Consider the following 20,393-nt stretch of genomic DNA (forward strand, 5'->3'; position numbering starts at 1 on the left):
CATACTGACCATGGCCTGATGGTCTTGTGATCAAAGGTGTTTTTCAATAGAGATTTTTCTACATAGTTATTGTGACAAGGATAAATGAATGGAACTTTGAACAAACACAAGGCCAGCATTAAGAGTGGATAGTTTGTGTATATTGGTTCTACACATTGCAGGATATAACCATCACACCCCCCACCCCCACACCACTTCTCTGACATGTGGTATATCCATTGCAACTCCATGGACACGTTCCAACCTGGATCTCTAGATGAAACAAGATGGCATGGGGTGATTGTTGCAACATGACATCAGGTATAGGCCACACCTGCACCACATACAGCAATGCCAAGAACACTTCCCACCTTATTACTGAATTCTTAGACACCATTAAGAGAGAGTACTGCTGCTATAGTCTTAGTCTTGTTTAACCTGGCTATTTTCTTCAGCCCATTCCTGTTGCACATCCTGGCTCTCCAGACCTTCACTAGGTCGGACTCAATGGTGAAAAAAGCAAAGGATCAATCAGGCCAGTTGCTAAAGAACATGTTCTCGCTCTAAATGTGGCAACTCAAACTGATCACAGATGCTTATCAATCAACTGGCCAACTGTAGATTTGTGCAGAAACCGATACCACCCATGTACAGGGAGGCTTTGATCTGAGTGCTCCTATTGCCTGGCATCTCAGTCTGGCATCCGTCCAGATGGATTTGACAAAAGATTCTATGCAATGCATAAACAAAACAGAGTCCTGATGAAGGGTCTCTGCCTGAAACATTGACTATTTACTCATTTCCATCAATGCTGCCTAGCCTGCTGAGTTCCTCCAGCATTTGTGTGTGTTGCTACATAAGAGTGGGTAACCTTGCTTGACTCCAGCTTCTGGGAATGCTTCTGCTTTCCAACCATTAGTTTGTACTATATTATTGCTGCCTGTGTAAAACAGTTACTACCTTGTAGTCTTGTGATTTGTTCATCCTATAATTCAATCCAAACTTGTGGAGAGAGGTTTGAATAGCTTTTATTACACTGTTTCAATGTCGTGACAGATGAAGTGATGCAATGTGATGGTGCATCAAAAAACTGGGATCCTGCAATTTATACTTTCAAGACCCATGCCTAATCAATTAATTTGCTGCATAATTAAACCACACAAATAAGGAGATCTCTAGTATAATATTTGATCTATTTTTAACTGATCTTGTTCTACTGCTATTGGATAAGAAATGGTAAATTCTCTTGGGTAATCAGTGGCCACTTTGTGTACTATCTCTTGTGAGTAAACAATTTAGGAAATATTGCAGCCAGTGATCAATGTATCCACTAAATATTTCTGGGATTTACATACTGTGCAAAAGTCTTAAGTATTGCACTGTACTGCAAGTGCAAAAGAAGAACAAATTTCATAACGAATGATACATATGATTCTGATTATGGGTCTTTATTGACTGAGAGTGGGAAGGAGGGCAAGGAGAGGGAATTCATGGTTGGGAAAAGGGGAAGGGAGAGGGGAGAGAGCAGGAAGCACCAAAAGACATTCTGGAATGATCAATAAAGCAATTGTTTGGAGTCAAATGATGTCCGGTGTTTCAGGGTTGGGTGTGTCTGCACCCACGTCACCTTCCCCCATCCCCCACCCTGGCACTCCTTCTCTGCCGCATTCACCCTCACCTTTTCCAACATCCTTTTCTCCTGCCAGATTTACAAACTCGTTCTCTGCTCCATGTTGACAAATACAGTACTGTGCAAAAGTCTTGGACACCCTAGTATATTTATGTAGACTTTTGCACAGTACTGTATATTTCAGGAGGAGCAGAAAACAAGAGATCTAGTTCTGTCTCGATGTACTCTGGTGGATCGTGGCTGACTTTTCACCTCTTGCTTCACCTTACAAAGAGCTTCCTGTAGGGGTGGGGTAGTATTGAGTTACTACATTTTTACCGATGTAGGATGCCCATTGAGAGTGTTTTGGTGTGATTTAAATATAACCAGAGCTCAGTGATTCACTCATGTAACAGTCAGGCACCCAAAAGTAGATAAATAGCCTTATGTTACCAGACAATGCAGGAAACGAGGAAAATTTGGCAAAGGGCTGTAGTGCTTCTGGAAAAGTTTGTTAAAGGTCAAGGGCTGCAGTGTTTCTGGAAAGCTGCAACAAATGCTTTTCTGTTCATTTTCAAGCGATAACAATGAAGTACAGTTTATTAATTTGTAATCAGCTCTTCAGATTACCAAGTAATTGTATTTTGGGATCTGACTTAGTGCTTTATTAACATTGAGCAAAAATAAATAAAATTAAGCAAACTATCAGCAGACTGTAAATCATGTTGAAATCTGATACCACATTATTCACACAAAAAAGGTTTTGTAATAACATCTAATTACCCCAGCAAAAATACTTGAACTTTTTTTGGAAAGGGATTTTCTCTTGAGCTGTACCTTTTTTATCTCTTCAGTTTTGTTTGCTTCTGAAGTGAGAGAGTTCAAAAACACTATCTTAGTGTTTTGTCAATCTCACTCTGGATACTTAAGATTTGTATCAAAGAAGGCATATCTATGCTCAGAAGAAAAAACTAAATGTGCTGTACTTTCACTCTTGTCCTTGCATTCCTTTTTCCAACCAATATTCCAATATGTTCACTGAATTCATTTTCACAAGATAGACTGCAGAAATTGTGTAGTAACTGTCCTGTTTCTGTATCTGTCATGGCTAACTACTATTGTTTGAGAGATAAAATTTGTAGTTTCTTGAGAGTTAACCTTTGTAATGCACAAAAGTCTTTTTGAAATAAACACTTCAAGACCATAGCCTGATCAAACCAATATGACACTGTTGATGCATTGACCTTTCAAGAGAAAGGGTGGTTTGGTGAAGTGGTGAGGTCATTGTTTATCATCCTTCTAAATAGCTAGTTATATACAAGGGACTGGTTTACCCTCCATAGTTTTTTAAATTGTCTATTCCTACTTGTTGCCCTTGCCTGCTCACCAGTCCAATCTCCTGCTTTAATTTCAAGATAGTTCTTATTGTTGTGCTTTTCTAACTAATTCTTTGTTTTTTGCTGGCCAAGCAATTTAACCTGCTTAATTTACTTTAATATGATTTAAATAACTTTTATTGTTGCTGAGTATTTTTTGTAATTTTAAAAATATATGTTTTTTTTGAAGTTTTGTCATTTTCTGATGGAATCCAAATATTTCCATTAGCTTCTGGACCATTGTAACTAAAATGACAAGCCTGCGCTCCTTAAAGCCATCTTTAGGTCAGAAATGTTAGGTTGCTCTAAGAAACTAGAATTCTGCTTTTAAATCAAATGTTCAGCACACTGTGCTGCAACTAGTTTTAGTCAGTGTGCCCTTAAGCTGACAAGTTCTCACTGTTTTCTTGAGTGGAAAGATGGGGATCTAGGAAAAGGGTCAAATAAGGGATTATCAATTCATCTCAGGAGGAAAGCAATTTATTTGCCTGTATTTACTATTCTGAGTTCTGTTGACCGTGTTAGAGAAGAGCTAGGAAACAAGTCCAACTTGGTTACCCAGTTATAAAAACATTTAACATTAATCTAAGTCAGTATATATGCAAAAACATCACAGCAACTTAAATATATCATTGCATGGATGTTTTTTAGTTATCCAGAGCAGACAAAAGACTTGAAAGATATCAAGAATAATTACAAGGGTGATTTAGCTTGCATCAAAAATATTGAGACTACTGCACTTTCACATTTTGACAAATTTTTAATTAGAGTTATAGCAAAAGAACGTAAAACTGCTGTTTTTATTTAAGACATGGAAATCCTGATCTTTTGACTTTGATATTAAAAATCTGATTTTATATTTTTTCCCCTTCTTGCAGTATCCTAAGTTTGGCCTTGGCCTGGAATAAATGGCAGACAATGTCATCAACTAACAACATAGCACAAGCACGGAAACTGGTAGAACAGCTGAGGATTGAGGCAGGCATTGAGAGAATCAAGGTGAGATGGTTTTAAAAAATGTAAGATTTGGATGGGCTTGTTTGGGCATTTGCATGTTTTAAAAACACAGTGAAACCAGTTATAGAGTAGAAGTTGCTCAGGTTCGTCATTTCCCTCAAAAGGTAATTTCTCATTGGTTCTATTTGCTTATTTTGTAAAGTGGGTGTTATGCATGGAGTTATACAGCGAAGGACAGGCAACAAACTGACAGTTGAATATAGCAGAACTCAACACATTAAAAGTCTTATAATGCAAGATCTCATTGTTCAGCAATCCAAATGATTCTGCATCTGACTCGCCAGTATCATATTTCCTGCACGGTATTTAAACATACTGGCATCCTATTTTGCATGTCCCCTTTAAATTCACCTGGGCCTCATTCCTGTGGTCTCGTTAACCCTCAGTACAAGTTTCCCATATTCCCTCTGAGCTCACTTGGTTCACTGCAAATTCAGTCTACTTCTATGTAACATCATTTTTTTAAAAAAGCTCTAAAAGTTCATTGATATATTAATAAAAATAATATGCAATAGTCTGTAAAAATCAGCAAGTCCAATACCAGGAAAGTACCCAGACTACCTAGTTATCAGAATTGTACTGTATATTTAAAAAAATGGGAAATACTCAACAGATTGGGCAACATCTGGAAAGAGAAACACAGGTCAGAATGTCTGGTCCAGCAAAAGGAAATAGTTTTCTCTTGCCACAGATGCCATTTGACCACCTACACATTTCTAGCATTTTCCATTATACATTTCTAGTATTTTGTTTACAGGGCTCAATTTTGCCCTTTTGTATATGTATAGTCCTTTCTCGGAAAATCATTTAATTAGTAATTGAGAGTGATTCAAGATTAATTTTAAACATTATTGAGAGCCCATGGTATTATCATGTTTAAGTTTGACAATTATTATGCACATGGATGTCATGTTACTTCCCTTCATTATTCAAAGGATCAAAGGTCAAGTTTAATGTCAGAAAAATGTATACAATATACATCCTGAAATGCTTTTTCTTCGCATAACATCCACAAAAACAGAGAAGTGCCCCAAAGAATGAACGACAGTTAAATATGAGAACCCCAAAGTCCCCCCAGCTCCCTCCTCCCGCACATAAGCAGTAGCGAGCAACGATCCCCCCTCCCCCACCCGCAAAAATAACGCGCATCGGTACAATTACTGAGCCCAAGCATGAGCTAAGCAACAGCAAAGACACAGACCAGAGTTACCCCAAAAGCTTCGCATTTCATCCGAAATTTGACAACCCACAGGTTCTCTCTCTCCCTGGCAAAGGAGAGGGAGGTGCCCCCGTTTTCACAGCGAGCGGAGACATAACAATCTTAAAAGTCTGTTTCGTCGATTTTTTTGTCGCTTTTTCTGTCGCTTTTTCACCCAATTCTTTGGTAATTTCACAGATTGACTCATCTCTGGTTCAGAAATAATAACTTGGTTATTTCTCAAGAAGCCAGTAGCAGCACCCTTATTAAGTGCAGGCTCAAATGTACAGTTACAAGAAAAAGTTTGTGAATCCTTTGCAATTACCTGGTTTTCTGTATTAATTACTCATAAAATGAGGTCTGATCTTCATATAAGTCACAATAATAGACAAACACAATCTGCCAAAACTAATAACACACAAACAATAATACTTTTCATGTCTTTATTGAACATGTTGTTTAATCATTCACAGTCCAGGTTGGAAAAAGTATGTGAACCCTTTTATTTAATAACTGGTAGAACCTCCTCTAGCAGCAATAACCTCCAGAAAACATTTCCTGTAGCTGATGATTGGACTTGAACAATGGTGAGGAGGAATCTTAGACCATTCTTAAAGACAAAAACTGTTGCAGTTCATCAATATTTTTGGGACACCTTACATGAACAGCCCTCTTCAGGTCATGCCACAGCATCTCAATTGAGTTAAGATCTGGTCTCAACTTAGTCATTCCAAAACACACATTTTCTTCTCTTTAAACCTTGTCTTGTGGGATCATCTAACTTATAGTAAGCATCAGGTGACAGACCGCTACCCTGATAGTCTGCTGTAAAATGTCTTGATACAATTTTGAATTCATTGTTCCCTCAATGATTGCAAACTGTCCAGACCCTGAGGCAGCAAAGCAGCCCCAAACCATGATGCTCCTTCTACTGTGCTTCACAGTTGGGATGAAGTTTAGATGTTGGTGTGCATCGCCCTTTTCCCTCCAAACATAGCGGTATGCACTTCTGCCAAAAAGTTCAACTTTTGTCTCATCTGTCCATAGAACATTGTCCCACAGGTGTCATGGAACATCCAGGTGGTCTTTTGCAAACTTGAGATATGTAGCAATGTTGTTGTTTTTTTCTGGAGAGCAGTGGTTTCCTCCATGGTGTCCTTCCATGAATACCATTCTTATTCAATATTTTTTCTCGTAGTGGACACATGAATAGAGACATTAGCAAGTTCTAGAGATTTCTGCAGGTTTTTCGCTATTATCCTTGGGTTCTTCCTCACCTCCTTCAGCAAAGCACTTTGGGCTTTTGGTGTAATCTTTGCAGGATACACCATCCAAAGGAAAACAGTAACAGTACCGAATTTCCTCCATTTGCAGACAATTTCTCTTACTGAGAACTGATGAACACTCGTGTCTTCAGAAATGCTTTTGTAACCTTTTCCAGCTTCATGCGTCTCTACAATTCTTCTTCCAACATCTCTGAAAGTTTTGGTCGAGGCATGGTGCACATAAACAGATCTTTCTTGAGAAGAGCAGGCTCTATCAGGAACCTGACCTTGTGTGTCTTTTTATAGGGCAGGGCACTTCAACAACCCACACCTCCAATCTCATCTTATTGATTGGAACACCGGACTCCGAATACCTTTTGAAGAAGGCATTACCCCAAAGATTCACATACTTTTTTGAACATAGACTGTAATTGTTTAAATGGTGTACTCAGTATTGATGAGAAGTAGTACAATTGTTAAGTGTGTTATTAGTTTAGGCAGATTGTGTTTTTCTATTATTGTGATGTACATGAAGATCAGACCACATTTTATGAGCAATGAATGCAGAAAACCAGGTAATTGCAAAGGGTTCACAAACTTTCTCTTGTAACTATATATTAAATATCTGTTATTTGCATTCTTTTCTTCCAAAATTTTTATTGCACATTAGCTGAGGAGATTTGCATTCCCTTTTATGATTGCAAACTGAAGTCAACTTTTATGCAATTCTTTTGATACTGAATCTTGGCATCCACACACTTAAACTTTTCTGTAGGTTGATCTCCAGTGCATTTTACAGACATCCCACCCTGCAAAAACTCATTTCAGGGAGGTAGCACCCCCGCCCCCTGCAACCCCATATCCCCCCCACCCCCGGTCGTCCTCCAAGGGTGTATGTAATACTTTGTTTAGTGATTTTGGCTAATCTGTAAACCAAGTTGGGTATATGCAGAAAATGTGACGTTATTTCTATTATATAATCGTGGAGCCTTTTTTTTTATTCTATTACAACTTTAAGCAAGTCAACAGGGAATTTGGCCTCATCACGTAGGACATCAATAGAGTATCTCCTTAGCAGTTAGCCAGCTAGTTTAAATAACTTTAGCTATGCTAGTGAACGAATGACACCTGTTAAATTCACCTGAACATGCCTTTTACATTTTAACCCACCATGCGCAATAGAAAAGTCACTGTTGCAAACAGTGCAGCAAGTAACACTGTCATTATTTTTGAGGTCGACTGTAAAGCCCGCCCACAGAGAAAACTGATAGGTCTACTTAGCATGAAGAGAGACCAATCAGGATGCTCGCTCTCGCTCTTCCTCTACCTCTCAAAAAAAATCGATTTCTGGGATATTAAATATAATTTGCGGGCGTCAGTGAGCCACTATCAATATGCAGGAGACTCCCGGAACTTCCGGGAGAGGTGGATGTCTGATTTTACATCTTTCAAAGACTCAGTGTCAGCAAGCACTGAGAATCAGAGCAGGTGGATAGGATAGTAGCTGGAGTGGATAGGTTGGTTGGTCACATGGGTGTAATTGGTTGGCACTGGCTGTTGGCCTGGAAGGGTGTGTTACCATGCTGTATCTCTCAATTAACTGCAGATATATAGATAGATACATAGAACCTCACTAGGTATCTTGTCTTGGCCTTGCACCTTAATTCCACAAGCCTGACTATCTGGGTAGGTACATTGCTCCTCTCCCACTGAACTAGTGTCTACACATCTCTACTCCATTCTATCCCCCTTGGTTCAGTCCCTTCCCACCTACATTCATAACACTTCACATGCTCTTAATCTCCTCGACAACTTTCAATTCCCTGACCACCTAATTTTCACAATAGATGTCCAGTCCCTCTACACTTCTATTCGCCATCAGAAAGGCCTTAAAGCTCACTCCTTCTTCCTCCTCCACTATCACCCTCCTCTGTCTGGCAGAACTGGTTCCAACCCTCTACAATTTCTCCTTTGGCTCTTCCCATTTTCCACAGGCTTGAGGGTTAGCCATGGGCCTTTCCGTTGGCTATGGCTAAGCAGAACAATCCATATTCCAAGCTAGATTAACAGCTGCATTGGGGCTGCTTCGTGCCCCCGTGCTGAGCTCATCAATTTCATCAGTCGATCAAGGAACAGCTGTGCAGGTGCGTGGATGTCAGCAAGTTGGACCTGCAGGAAGATTTTAAAAAGAAGACAGCTTTATAGAGCGGGTGTGGGAGGAGTGGGCAATGTAGTAGAGGGAGTCAGAATAAGAGGGCTTTGGCTCAACAAGGTTTCAGCGATAACGGGTCGAGGTGAGGTAAGTTACTTGTGAAGAATAGGAAGTATGTCTGTGAGGCCAGTGTTCTGTGCTGGGTGTCAGATGTGGGATGTCCGGGAGACTCCCGGCCTTGCAAACGGCCGTATTTGCGCAAGGTGCGTTGAGCTGCAGCTCCTACGGGACCATATTAGGGAATTGGAGATGTAGCACGACGACCTTCGTCTGGTCAGGGAAAGTGAGGAGGTGATGGAGAGGAGCTATAGGCAAGTAGTCACACCGGTGCCTCGGGAGACATTTAAGTGGGTAACAGTCAGGAGAAGGAAGGGCAAGAGTCAGATGCTAGAGAGTGCCCCTGTGGCTGTCCCCCTTAACAATAAGTATTCCTGTTTGGGGGAAGCAACAGTGGCCACACCTCTGTTACAGATTAACAGAGAGCCTGGGGCTCAGAAGAGTAGGGAAAGGAAGAGGATGGCAGCAGTGACAGGGGATTCTATAGGTAGGGGGTCAAACAGGTGATTCTGTGGACACAGGAAAGAAACACGAATGGTAGTTTGCCTCCCAGGTGCCAGGGTCCGGGATGTTTCTGATTGCGTCCACAATATCCTGAAGTGGAAAGGTGAACAGCCAGAGGTCATGGTACATATTGGTACCAACAACATAGGTAGGAAAAGGGAAGAGGTCCTGTAAACAGGCTACAGAGAGTTAGGAAGGAAGTTGACAAGCAGGACCTCAAAGGTAGTAATCTCTGGATTATTGCCTCTGCCACGCAACAGTGAGTATTGGAATAGAGTGAGGTGGAGGATGAATGCGTGGCTGAGGGTTTGGAGCAGATGGCTGGGATTCAGATTTCTGGATCATTGGGACCTCTTTTGGGGCAGGAGTGACCTGTAGAAAAAGGACGGGTTGCACTTGAATCCGAGAAGGATCAATATCCTGGTAGGGAGGTTTGCCAAGGCTATTGGAGACAGTTTAAACTAGAATTGCTGGGGGGTGAGAACTGAACTGAAGAGACGGAGGAAGGGGCAGTTGGCTCACAAATCAACAGTGTGAGAAGGAGGATAGACAGGTGATAGAGAAGGGATGTGCTCAGACTGATGGTTTGAGATGTGTCTTTTTTAATGCAAGGAGTATCATGAATAAAGCGGATGAGCTTAGAGTGTGGATCAGTACTTGGAGCTTTGATGTTGTTGCCATTACAGAGACTTGGATGACTCAGGGGCAGGAATGGCTACTTAGAATGCCAGGCTTTAGATGTTTCAGAAAGGACAGGGAAGGAAGCAAAAGAGGTGGGGGTGTGGCACTGTTGATCAGAGATGGTGTCACGGCTGCAGAAAAGGAAGAAGTCATGGAGGGATTGTCTACTGAGTCTCTGTGGGTGGAAGGGGTCAATAACTCTACTGGGTGTTTTTTATAGACTGCCCAATACAGGGACATCAAAGTGCAGATAGGGAGACAGATTCTGGGAAGGTGTAATAATAACAGAGTTGTCATGGTGGGAGACTTTAATTTCCCCAATATTGATTGGCATCTCCCTAGAGCAAGTGGTTTAGATGGGGTGGTGCTTGTTAGGTATGTTCAGGAAAGTTTCCTGACACAATATGTAGATAATCCTACAAGAGGAGAGGCTGTACTTGATTTGGTATTGGGAAATTAACCTGGTCAGGTGTCAGGTCTCTCAGTGGGAGAGCATTTTGGAGACGGTGATCACAATTCTATCTCCTTTACCATAGCATTGGAGAGGGATAAGAACAGATAAGTTAGGAAAGTGTTTAATTGGAATAAGGGGAAATATGAAGCTATTAGGCAAGAACTTGGGAGCATAAATTGGGAACAGATATTCTCAGGGAAATGTACGGCAGAAATGTAGCAAGCGTTCAGGGGATATTTGTGTGGTGTTCTGCAAAGATACGTTCCAATGAGACAGGGAAAGGATGGTGGGGTACAGGAACCATGGTGTACAAAGGCTGTTGAAAATCTAGACAAGAAGAAAAGCAAAGCTTACGAAAGGTACAAAAACCTAGGTAATGATAGAGATCTAGAAAAATATAAGGCTAGCAGGAAGGAGCTTAAGAATGAAATTAGGAGAGCCAGAAGGGGCCATGAGAAGGTCTTAGCGAGCAGGATTAAGGAAAATCCTTGATCCTGTAAAAAGGATGTGCTGGAGCTTCTGGAAAGTATCAAGTTGGATAAGTCACTGGGACCAGACAAGATGGACCCTAGGCTACTGTGGGAGGCAAGCAAGGAGATTGCTGAGCCTCTGGCAATGATCTTTGCATCATCAATGGGGACTGGAGAGGTTCTGGAGGGACTGGAGGGTTGAAACACAGGAAGTTACAGACCAATGAGCCTTACTTCACTGGTTGGTAAGTTGATGGAGAAGATCCTGAAAGGCAGGATTTATGACCATTTGGAGAGGCATTATATATGATTAAAAGTCAGCATAGCTTTGTCAAGGGCAGGTCATGTCTTATGAGCCTGATTGAATTTTTTGCGTATGTGACTAAACACATTGATGAAGGTAGAGCAGTAGATGTAGTGTATATGTATTTCAGCAAGGTATTTGATAAGGTACCCCATGCAAGGCTTATTGAGAAAGTAAGGAGGCGTGGGATCCAAGGATTGCTTTGTGGATCCAGCATTGGCTTGCCCACAGAAGGCAAAGAGTGGTTGTGACCGGGTCATATTCTGTATGGATGTCTGTGACCAGTGGTATGCCTCAGGGATCTGTTCTGGGACCCCCTTCTCTTCGTGATTTTTATAATTGACTTGGATGAGGAAGTGGACGGATGGGTTAGTAAATTTGCTGATGACAGAAAGGTTGGGGGTGTTGTGGATAGTGTGGGGAGCTGTCAGAGGTTACAGCAGGACATTGATAGGATAGAAAACTGGGCTGAGAAGTGGCAGATGGAGTTCAACCCAGATAGTGTTAGGTAGTTCATTTCAGTAGGTCAAATACAATGGCAGAATATAGTGTTAATGGTAAGACTCTTGGCAGTGTGGAGGATCAGTGGGATCTTGGGGTCTGAGTCCATAGGACACTCAGCTGCTGCACAGGCTGACTGTGTGGTTAAGAAGGCATACAGTGCATTGGCCTTCAACTGTAGGATTGAGTTCAAGAGCCGAGAGGTAAAGTATAGGACCCTGGTCAGACCCCACTTGAAGTACTGTGCTCAGTTCTGGTCACCTCACTACAGGAAGGATGTGGAAACTATAGAAAGGGCGCAGAGGAGATTTATAAGGATGTTGCCTGAATTGGGGAGCATGTCTTATGAGAATAGGTTTAGTGAACTTGGCCTTTTCTCATTGGAGCAACAGAGGATGAGAGGTGACCTGATAGAGGTGTATAAGATGACAGGCATTGATCGTGTGGATGGTCAGAGGCTTTTTCCCAGGGCTGAAATAGCTAACACGAGAGGGCGCAGTTTTAAGGTGTTTGGAATTAAGTACAAAGGAGATGTCAGGGTTAAGTTTTTTTTACAGAGAGTGGTGAGTATGTGGAATGGTCTGCCGGTGACTAGTGGAGGCGGATACAATAGGATCCTTTAAGAGGCTCCTAAATAGGTACATGGAGCTTAGAAAAATAGAGGGCTGTGTGGGTAACCCTAGGTCTTTTAGAAAGTAAGTACATGTTCGGCCCAGCATTGTGGGCAGAAGGGCTTGTATTGTGCTGTAGGTTTTCTATGTTTCTCTGTTAACTTTGCATTCAACTTCCACCCTATCCTTAAATTCACTTGGTCCATTTCTGATACCTCCCTCCCCACTATTGATGTCTCCATCTCAATCTCTGGAGACAAACAATCTACCAATATCTTTTACCGATCTACTAATTCCCATGGTGATCTTGACTCTAGTTCTTCTCACCCTGTCTACAATAAAAATGGTATTCCCTTTTCTGTTTTGTCTCATGATGAGACTTTCCAGGACATCAGAGATATTGTCCTCCTTCAAAGAATATGATTTCCCTTCCTCTACCATTAATTCTGCCCTCACCCACATCTCTATTTCCTGGGCATCTGCACTCACCCATCTTCCCACCCCCAGCCCCCCGCCTTAACAGGAATAGAGTTCCTCTTGTCCTCACCTTCCACCCCATGAGCCTCCATATTCAACACATTATTTTCTGTAACTTCCATCATCTTAAATGGAATGCTACCACCAAGCACATCTTTACCACCCCCTCCACTCTCCACTTTCCGCAGGGATTGCTTTCTCCGTGATTCCCTTGTCCATTTGCTCCTCCCCACTGATATTTCTTCTGGCGCATTTTCCTGCAAGTGATAGATATGCTACATTTGCCCATTTACCTTCTCCCTTAACTCCATTCAGGGCCCCCGGTGAGGCAATACTTTACCTATGAATCTGTTAGGGTCGTATTGTATCTGGTGCTCCCGATGCGGCTTCCTCTACATTGGTGAAACCCGACCTAAATTGGGTGACCTCAATTCCATCCACCAAAACCAGAATTTCCCAGTGGCCAACCATTTTGATTCCTATCCCCATTCCTGTTCTGACATGGCCTCGTCTTTTGCCACGATGAAGCCACTTTCAGGGTGGAGAAGCAACACTTCATATTCCTTCTAAGTAGCCTCCAACCGATGGCATGAACATCAATTTCTCCTTCCAGTAGTTTTTTCTCTGCCCTTTCTCTTCTTCTATTCCCCACTCTAGCCTCTTAACTCTACTTCTACTCTATCACCTCCCCTTGGTGCTCTCCCCTTTTCCCTTTCTCCCATAGACCACTCTCCCCTCCTATTACCTTCTAACAGCTACTTGTCCTTCCCCTTCCCCCACCTTTTTGTTTTGATCTTTCCCCTTTCCAGTCTCAGCCCAAAACATCGACTGTTTATACCACTAGCCAGCTTGCATGTAACAGTGATAAACCAATTAATTTTCAAAAACACAATCTTGCTATTTCTGCCTTGGCTGGAACCCAGTTTTCATAAAGCAATGCTTTCCTTAAAATGTTAACCACTATTTTCTGTAATTGTTGCATGAAGGAATCATTGTTTTGATTTGCTTTAGTTAGAGCCAAGCACAATGCAGGTGATTTATATTTACACCCAACTCCAAAAAAGGCCTTTGTAGTAATATTTTTAATTATCATAGAACAATGTTTTTAACTTGGCTTCTGTCTTGCATTTTAACATTTGCTTAAACCATGCTGCCTGACTTCTGAGTCTGTGCTTTAATTCTATTTAAGTCAAAAGGCCTGAAGGCATAGTACAACAGTCTAGAGTCTGGAGCCAGTTAATGACTTGTGACTCTCAAATTCTGAACTGTGTTTTGAACGAGTCAATGGAACCCACCCATTAAATCATGTAAATTAATTTCAATTTGGCTGCTTCTGTCTATGTAAGATATTGTTTTAGCAAGCTACTACTCCTAATCCTAATAGTCTTCATTTATTTTGAGGTTAGAGTAGAGGAAGAAACTGATTTCTGGCAACCATCCATTTCTGCTAGCATTTTAGCTGCAAAATTTTGCAAATTTAACCATTGCACAAGGAGAAAAATCTTTGTGCAGAGCTTCTCCTTCGGCAGTCCCTTGGATTTAAAATGGTTTTTCTACATTAATTCTGTTCCTGTGATGGTTGGCAAGTCTTATGCAGACCCTTATCAGAGGTGATTGTTCGAGGGATGAGTTTCTACACTCCTTGTGTTGTTTTTGCTTGGGTCTCTTCTTGTTCCTTTCAGACAGGGTGATAGCTTTCTGGAGTGGGGAAATACTTCCTTCACCTTGAGTAGTCATGGGTTAGTAGTTTCCAATAAGTAAAAGAGGAAGCAAATCTCTTATTGGAATGGAAATCCTTTGGGAGTCTGCTATCTGCCATATGGATAATGTGGCTTGATCTTCTGAAATAGATTAATGCAGTAAGAACCCTCATTCTTTATTCACTTACCCTAATGGATTGGAAGACTTGCAAAGAAATGCATTTAGTACCACTCCAATGCTTGAAAGGATTTTAGCCAGACTGTCTCCAAAGCATACAGGAGGGTGGTGATCACTATTGTCTAGTAGACCACATGCTTGCTGCTGAACTTGAGTTCTTGATTTTCAGGCACTCTTCCTCAAATGGACAAAGTCTTCACTGGACATTGTATTGAATTAAATTATTGATGGATGCCTTTGTTGAGCTGTACCTCCTGAGGTACAACAAATGATCCACTTTTTCCAAAGCTGTATAATGAACTTTTAAGGAGGCAGTTGAGAAGGACTATGGTGATGACATCCCTTGCACAAGTAACAGGGAGATTCCTCTGTAATTATTCCAATCAATTTTGTCATCTTCCTTGAGAAAATAAGATTATGGCATCTGTCATCCTCTTCCCAGATAGTAGAGATAATGCTCTGAATTTATGCCAATACCTTCATGGATGTTGTTGCTTCAGAAGATTTGCTTTCCAGCTCATGCCTTTTGTCAGGCTTTGGTGCTGAGATTGAACTGATGTGTTACAGAATAGAGACAAGAACATGTGTCATGAATGGTCTTGACCTAGAAATCCTTTGTGCTTCTTCTAACAAGTACTGTCTCTCTCTCTCTCTCTCTCTCGCTCTCTCGCTCTCTCGCTCTCTCGCTCTCTCGCTCTCTCGCTCTCTCTCTCTCTCTCGCTCTCTCTCCCCCCCCCCCCCCCCACACACACACACATGTAGCTCTCTTTCATTCTTGGCCTTTAGCGAGGATAACGATTAAGCTTTTGGACCATACATTGTTTTGATATTGATAAAGGATCCACCCTGGTCTGGTTATCATCCAGTTGCTGGACCTCCTTCCCTCTTTTCTATCACCAAAATTGATGGTGTTTGTTGTTGTTGTTGGAACTTAGCATGTAGGTACCTGCAGAACTATTGCTTTTAATCTCTTTGAACATGACAGAGCTTGCAAACCAGGAAGGAAAATTTAATGGAGCATTGACATGATGGAATTTAAGATGGTGCATTTTAGGAGTTCAAAATAAGGGTAGGATGTGTAGAGTAAATGATCGGGCATTAAGGATGTTGATAAACAGAGGAACCTTGAGGGTTCAAGTTCAGTTCCCTAAATGTGGCAGCATAGATAGGATGGTTAAAAAAAAAGATAGATGGCATAATTGTCTTTGGAACATTATGTTGCAATTTTATAAAACATTAGGAGGATTGTGTGCTATTCTGGTCACTGTACTGTAGAAAGAACGTGGTTGTTATTGAGAGAGTGCAAAGGAGATTCACCAGGATGTTACCTGGATTAGAAGACTCTAGTTATGGGGAAAGATTGTATAGGCTCGGTTTGTTTTCTCTGGAGGAAAATGACTGAAGGGTAACCTGATAAAGGTACATACAATTATAAGAGCCATTGTTGGACATCATCTCTTTCCTTGATAATTCTACACTGCCTCTGCTCACTCACATGAGAATTACCTCTTGAAAAATATATTGTGTTCACAATCCAAACTTGGAAGAATTTTAATCTGTGCTGGAACAAAACTGTAATTGAGATAGTGTTTGGACCATTGAGTACAAGTAAATTGGGTTGGCCATTGCTGAGTAACATATAAAGAATGGGAAAAATTACTTTCTCCTTTCCCAGCAGCAGCACATCATTCGAATTGCTCAATACGTATTCCAGCACACAACCTGTTATTTGGCACTAATCGCCTTTCTCTTCCCCCCCCCCCCAAACTTGCAAAATACGGAAGTCTCAGTGAGCTAGTATTTTCACTTCAAAATGTTAAATATTATTTATAACAGAAAATATTACTAACACACAACGTTGTGACACATACAGGATGTTTTGGTTTTATTGTGAATTCTTTAAAGTTGTCCAGAAGGATTTAAGTGGGCATACTGGCAGGTGTACTTTATAATCAATAAAAACAGCTGATCTTTTTTGAGTAGGCTGTAATATTTTGCAATGTTTCCTGTTATGCAGAGTCCAATCTTGCTTTGCTCTTATTTTTGGTATTTGTTTTTGAATGTTCAAAAGCAGTGAAAAGTTGCCATTGAAGGAAATTGTCAAAATTTCAGAGCAATTTGTTGCAAGTAGAATGAAACTGTGTTCCATTTGTGCAAATATTAGACAAAGACTACAACTACTGTTTGAAATTGATTAACAGGTTGAAATGAGATTTTTTTAATTAGGTGGGAACTTCCATAGTTTAAAAGGATTATATTCCATCATTAATTTATAATTCAATTAAGTTTTCAATTTATCACGGAAGGTCAAATCCCAATTAAAATTGAGTAAAATCAAGATTTTAATCAAATTATTATGGAGTATTGTTTCAGACTTCATGACACGAGTTCCCAATTTTGGAGATTTAGTATCCTCAATATCTACTAATTTCATCATGCTTTCTCCTTTCTATATAGTTTGTAACAGTTGGTGCTAATGTTTAATTGTGTGTCAATGGCTGCCAGGTTCGGTAGTTTTGTTGTGCCTCAAGTATGGATTTATGCTCCCAGAAGAAATTTTTGAGAAATCAGGAGCGGGAGTGCCAGCTGATAAATTCTTTTCATATTACAATTTGAAATGAGGGTTATGCAGCCAATTGAGTCTATGCTTGGTCATAACATGTTCCCAATCCCCCTTTTTGTTTACTATTCTCTCTCAAATACGTAACCCATCAAGAGCACCCTGCCCCATCCCTCAGTCAGCTGCCAGTATCATGAGTAATTTATAATAGCCAGTTAAACTGCCAAACCAGGCATTTAATAGGACATGGGAAACATGGTCACAGGGGAACACACCAAATCCACAAAGAGAGCGTCGGAATTCAGGATCAAACTCAGATTACTAGAACTGTGAAGCAGCAACTGCACCACCTATTTCACTGCTGTATCACCCTTTCCCTTCCAACCCCCAAGCATACAGATCGAGTTTAAATGAAACTCTAGTACTCTCTGGCTCTAGTAATGATTTGTTTTGTTAAGGTTATTGTGTTTGTCGGTAGCCCAGTATTTATCATATACAGTGCCTTTAAAAAGGGATTATTTTATTGTTTTAAAACATTTGAATCATAGTGGATTTAATTTGGCTTTTTTGACACTGATCAACGGAAAAGATTCTTTCGTGTCAAAGTGAAAACAAATATCTACAAGTTGCTCTAAATGTATTACAATTCTTAAACAATAATTGATTGCATAATTACTCACCCCTTCCAAGTCCGTATTTAGTAGATGCACCTTTGGCAGCAATTACAGCTTTGAGTCTGTCTGGATAGGTCTCTATTAGCTTTGTACAACTTGACACTGCAATTGTTCCCCATTCGTCTTTACAAAACTGCTCAAGCTTTGTCAGATAGCATAGGGATCATGAGTGAATAGTTCTTTTCAAGTCCAGCTACAAATTTTCAATTGGATTGAGGTCTGGACTCTGAGTTGCTCCTCCAGAATATTAACTTTGTTGTTTTTAAGGCTTTCCTGTGTACCTTTCGATTTATGCTTGTGGTCATTATCTTGCTGGAAAGCAAATGTCCCAAGTTGCAGTTCTCTTGCAGACTGCATCTGGTTTTTGTCCAGGGTTTCCCTGTATTTTGCTGCATTCATTTTACCCTCTACCTTCACAAGCCTTCCAGGGTGCTGCAGTGAAGCATCCCCACAGCATGATGCAGCCACCACCATGCTTCATGGTAGGGATGGTATGTTTTTTATAATATGTGGTGTGTGGCTTACACCAAACATAGCATTTAGTCTGATGGCCAAAAAGCTCAATTTAGGTTTCATCAGACCGTGGAACCTTCTTCCAGCTGACTTCAGAGTCTCCTATATGCCTTCTGGCAAACTCTAGCCAAGAGTTCTTATGAGTTTTTTCAACAGTGGCTTTCTCTTTGCCACTCTTCCATAAACTTGCAACTGATGAAGCTCCTGAGCAACAGTTGTTGTATGTGCGGTCTCTCCCATTTCAGCCTTTGAAGCTTGTAACTCCTCTACAGTTGTCATGGGTCTTTTGGTGGCCTCCCTCACTAGACTCCTTCTTGCATGGTCATTCAGTTTTTAAGGATGACCTGCTCTAGGCAGATGTACAGCTGTACCCTATTCTTTCCATTTCTTGATTGACTTAACTGTACTCCAAGGGATATTCAGTAACTTAGAAATTTTATTGTATCCATCTCTTGACTTCTGCGTTTCAATAACCTTCTTGCAGAGTTGCTTGAAAAGTCCTTTGTCTTCATGGTGTAATTTTTGCCAGGATACCAACTCACCAGCACTTGGACCTTCTAGATACAGGTGTATTTTTACTACAATTAATTGAAACACCTTGACTGCACACAGGTGACTTACCAGTGATGACTTGGTGTCATGCAAAGGGGTTGAATACTTGTGCAATCAATTATTTTGTGTTTTATATTTGTAATTAATTTTGATCACTTTGTGGAGATCTGTTTTCACTTTGACACGAACAAGTCTTTTCTGTTTATCAGTTTCAAAAAAAGCCAAAATAAATCCATTGTGATTCAATGTTATAAAACATAATAACTTCCAAAGGGGGGGTGAATACTTTTTATAGGCACTGTACCTTTTGAGAATTGATTTTTTTTTTCTTTGAAGCATTGTTGGAATATAGCACTTAAGATTCATCGAAAAGAAACCTTATGACTAGATGCATTCCAGATCGTTAGGGTTTGAATGTTTGCTTTTGATTCAGTTTGGCACAGTCGTGTACCTAATATAGCTGCTGTCTCACAGTTCAAGTGACCTGAGTTCATTCCTGACCTCAAGTCCTGTTGGTGTGGAGTTTGCACATTCTCCCTGTGACCTGGTGCTCCAAGGCTGGTGGATTTGCTTGCCACTGTAAATTGCTCATAGTGATAGAGTCCAAAGGGAATTGATCGGGGGGGGGGGGGGGGGGGGGGGGGGGTGGAATGAATAGGTTCCATGCAAAATAAAGAAGGAATGTGATTGGTCTGTGAGCTGGCATGGCGTCCTATGACTTAAGTAAATATGCAATTAGTGTTTAATTGAATGTCAGGTATTCTCAGTTATTTAAATAATAGATTTGATATGTCGGTTTTCAGTTTCCATAAAGTGTCAACTGTAATCAGTACAAATCAATGATTATTTAAAAAAGTTTATCTGTTATTTCTTCATCAGAAAATTCATTTTTCCACTGTAATGCTAGCCACTGATCAGTGCATCCCACAAAAAATAAATCTATTAGTTATCTTTAAAACACTCTGGGAGCATTTTGAGAGCCACATACAACTTCAATGAAACAAAATGAATATTTTAATTCTGCTGTTAATATGTTGTAAAGCACCTGCATGTGCAATACATAGATAGGATCATATTTGGCTATCAGGCCTTCATATTTTTTTTGTTGATTCTCATTGCAGTTGGACGATAGCTGACACTTTGGTATCTATACCCTAGAATAAATGGTGCCCTATGAAGAGAAGAGCAAAAATTAGAAATAATATTTCTATGCCACATTAAGAAGGTTAAGTTAGTATGATCTTATACAGTTCTGTTCCTATTTTAAACTACACTTTGCATGACAATAATATAACATGTCCTTGCCCTATCTAGGATAGGGTGCTAGTGAATGATAATTAGTGTCAAAAAGTTTCTCACAGCAAACTGCTGCCTGTAATTTTCAAATTACCTTTTCTAAATGTATATCTGATGAGGGATTTGAAAATGTTGCAGTTTTTTTTCTGCAGAGGATTTTTCCAAATAGAAAAGTCATCATAGAATTTATTGTAGTTACAAGCCA

The 20,393-nt window shown here is 40.5% G+C and overlaps 1 protein-coding gene across 11 annotated transcripts in view; it reads left to right on the top strand.

Moving 5' to 3' along the window:
- LOC140739827 (guanine nucleotide-binding protein G(I)/G(S)/G(O) subunit gamma-7) overlaps window positions 1-20,393 on the top strand; it is a 152,683-nt gene that overhangs the window by 126,478 nt on the left and 5,812 nt on the right. For all 11 annotated transcript variants that reach the window (XM_073068404.1, XM_073068397.1, XM_073068405.1 and 8 more), the window contains one exon: window positions 3,843-3,963. In XM_073068404.1, the coding sequence (XP_072924505.1) occupies window positions 3,883-3,963 (81 nt within the window). In that variant the 5' untranslated portion in view covers window positions 3,843-3,882. The remainder of the gene's footprint in view (window positions 1-3,842; window positions 3,964-20,393) is intronic.

Source organism: Hemitrygon akajei, chromosome 16 (genome assembly GCF_048418815.1).
Source record: "Hemitrygon akajei chromosome 16, sHemAka1.3, whole genome shotgun sequence".
Taxonomy (NCBI): domain Eukaryota; kingdom Metazoa; phylum Chordata; class Chondrichthyes; order Myliobatiformes; family Dasyatidae; genus Hemitrygon; species Hemitrygon akajei.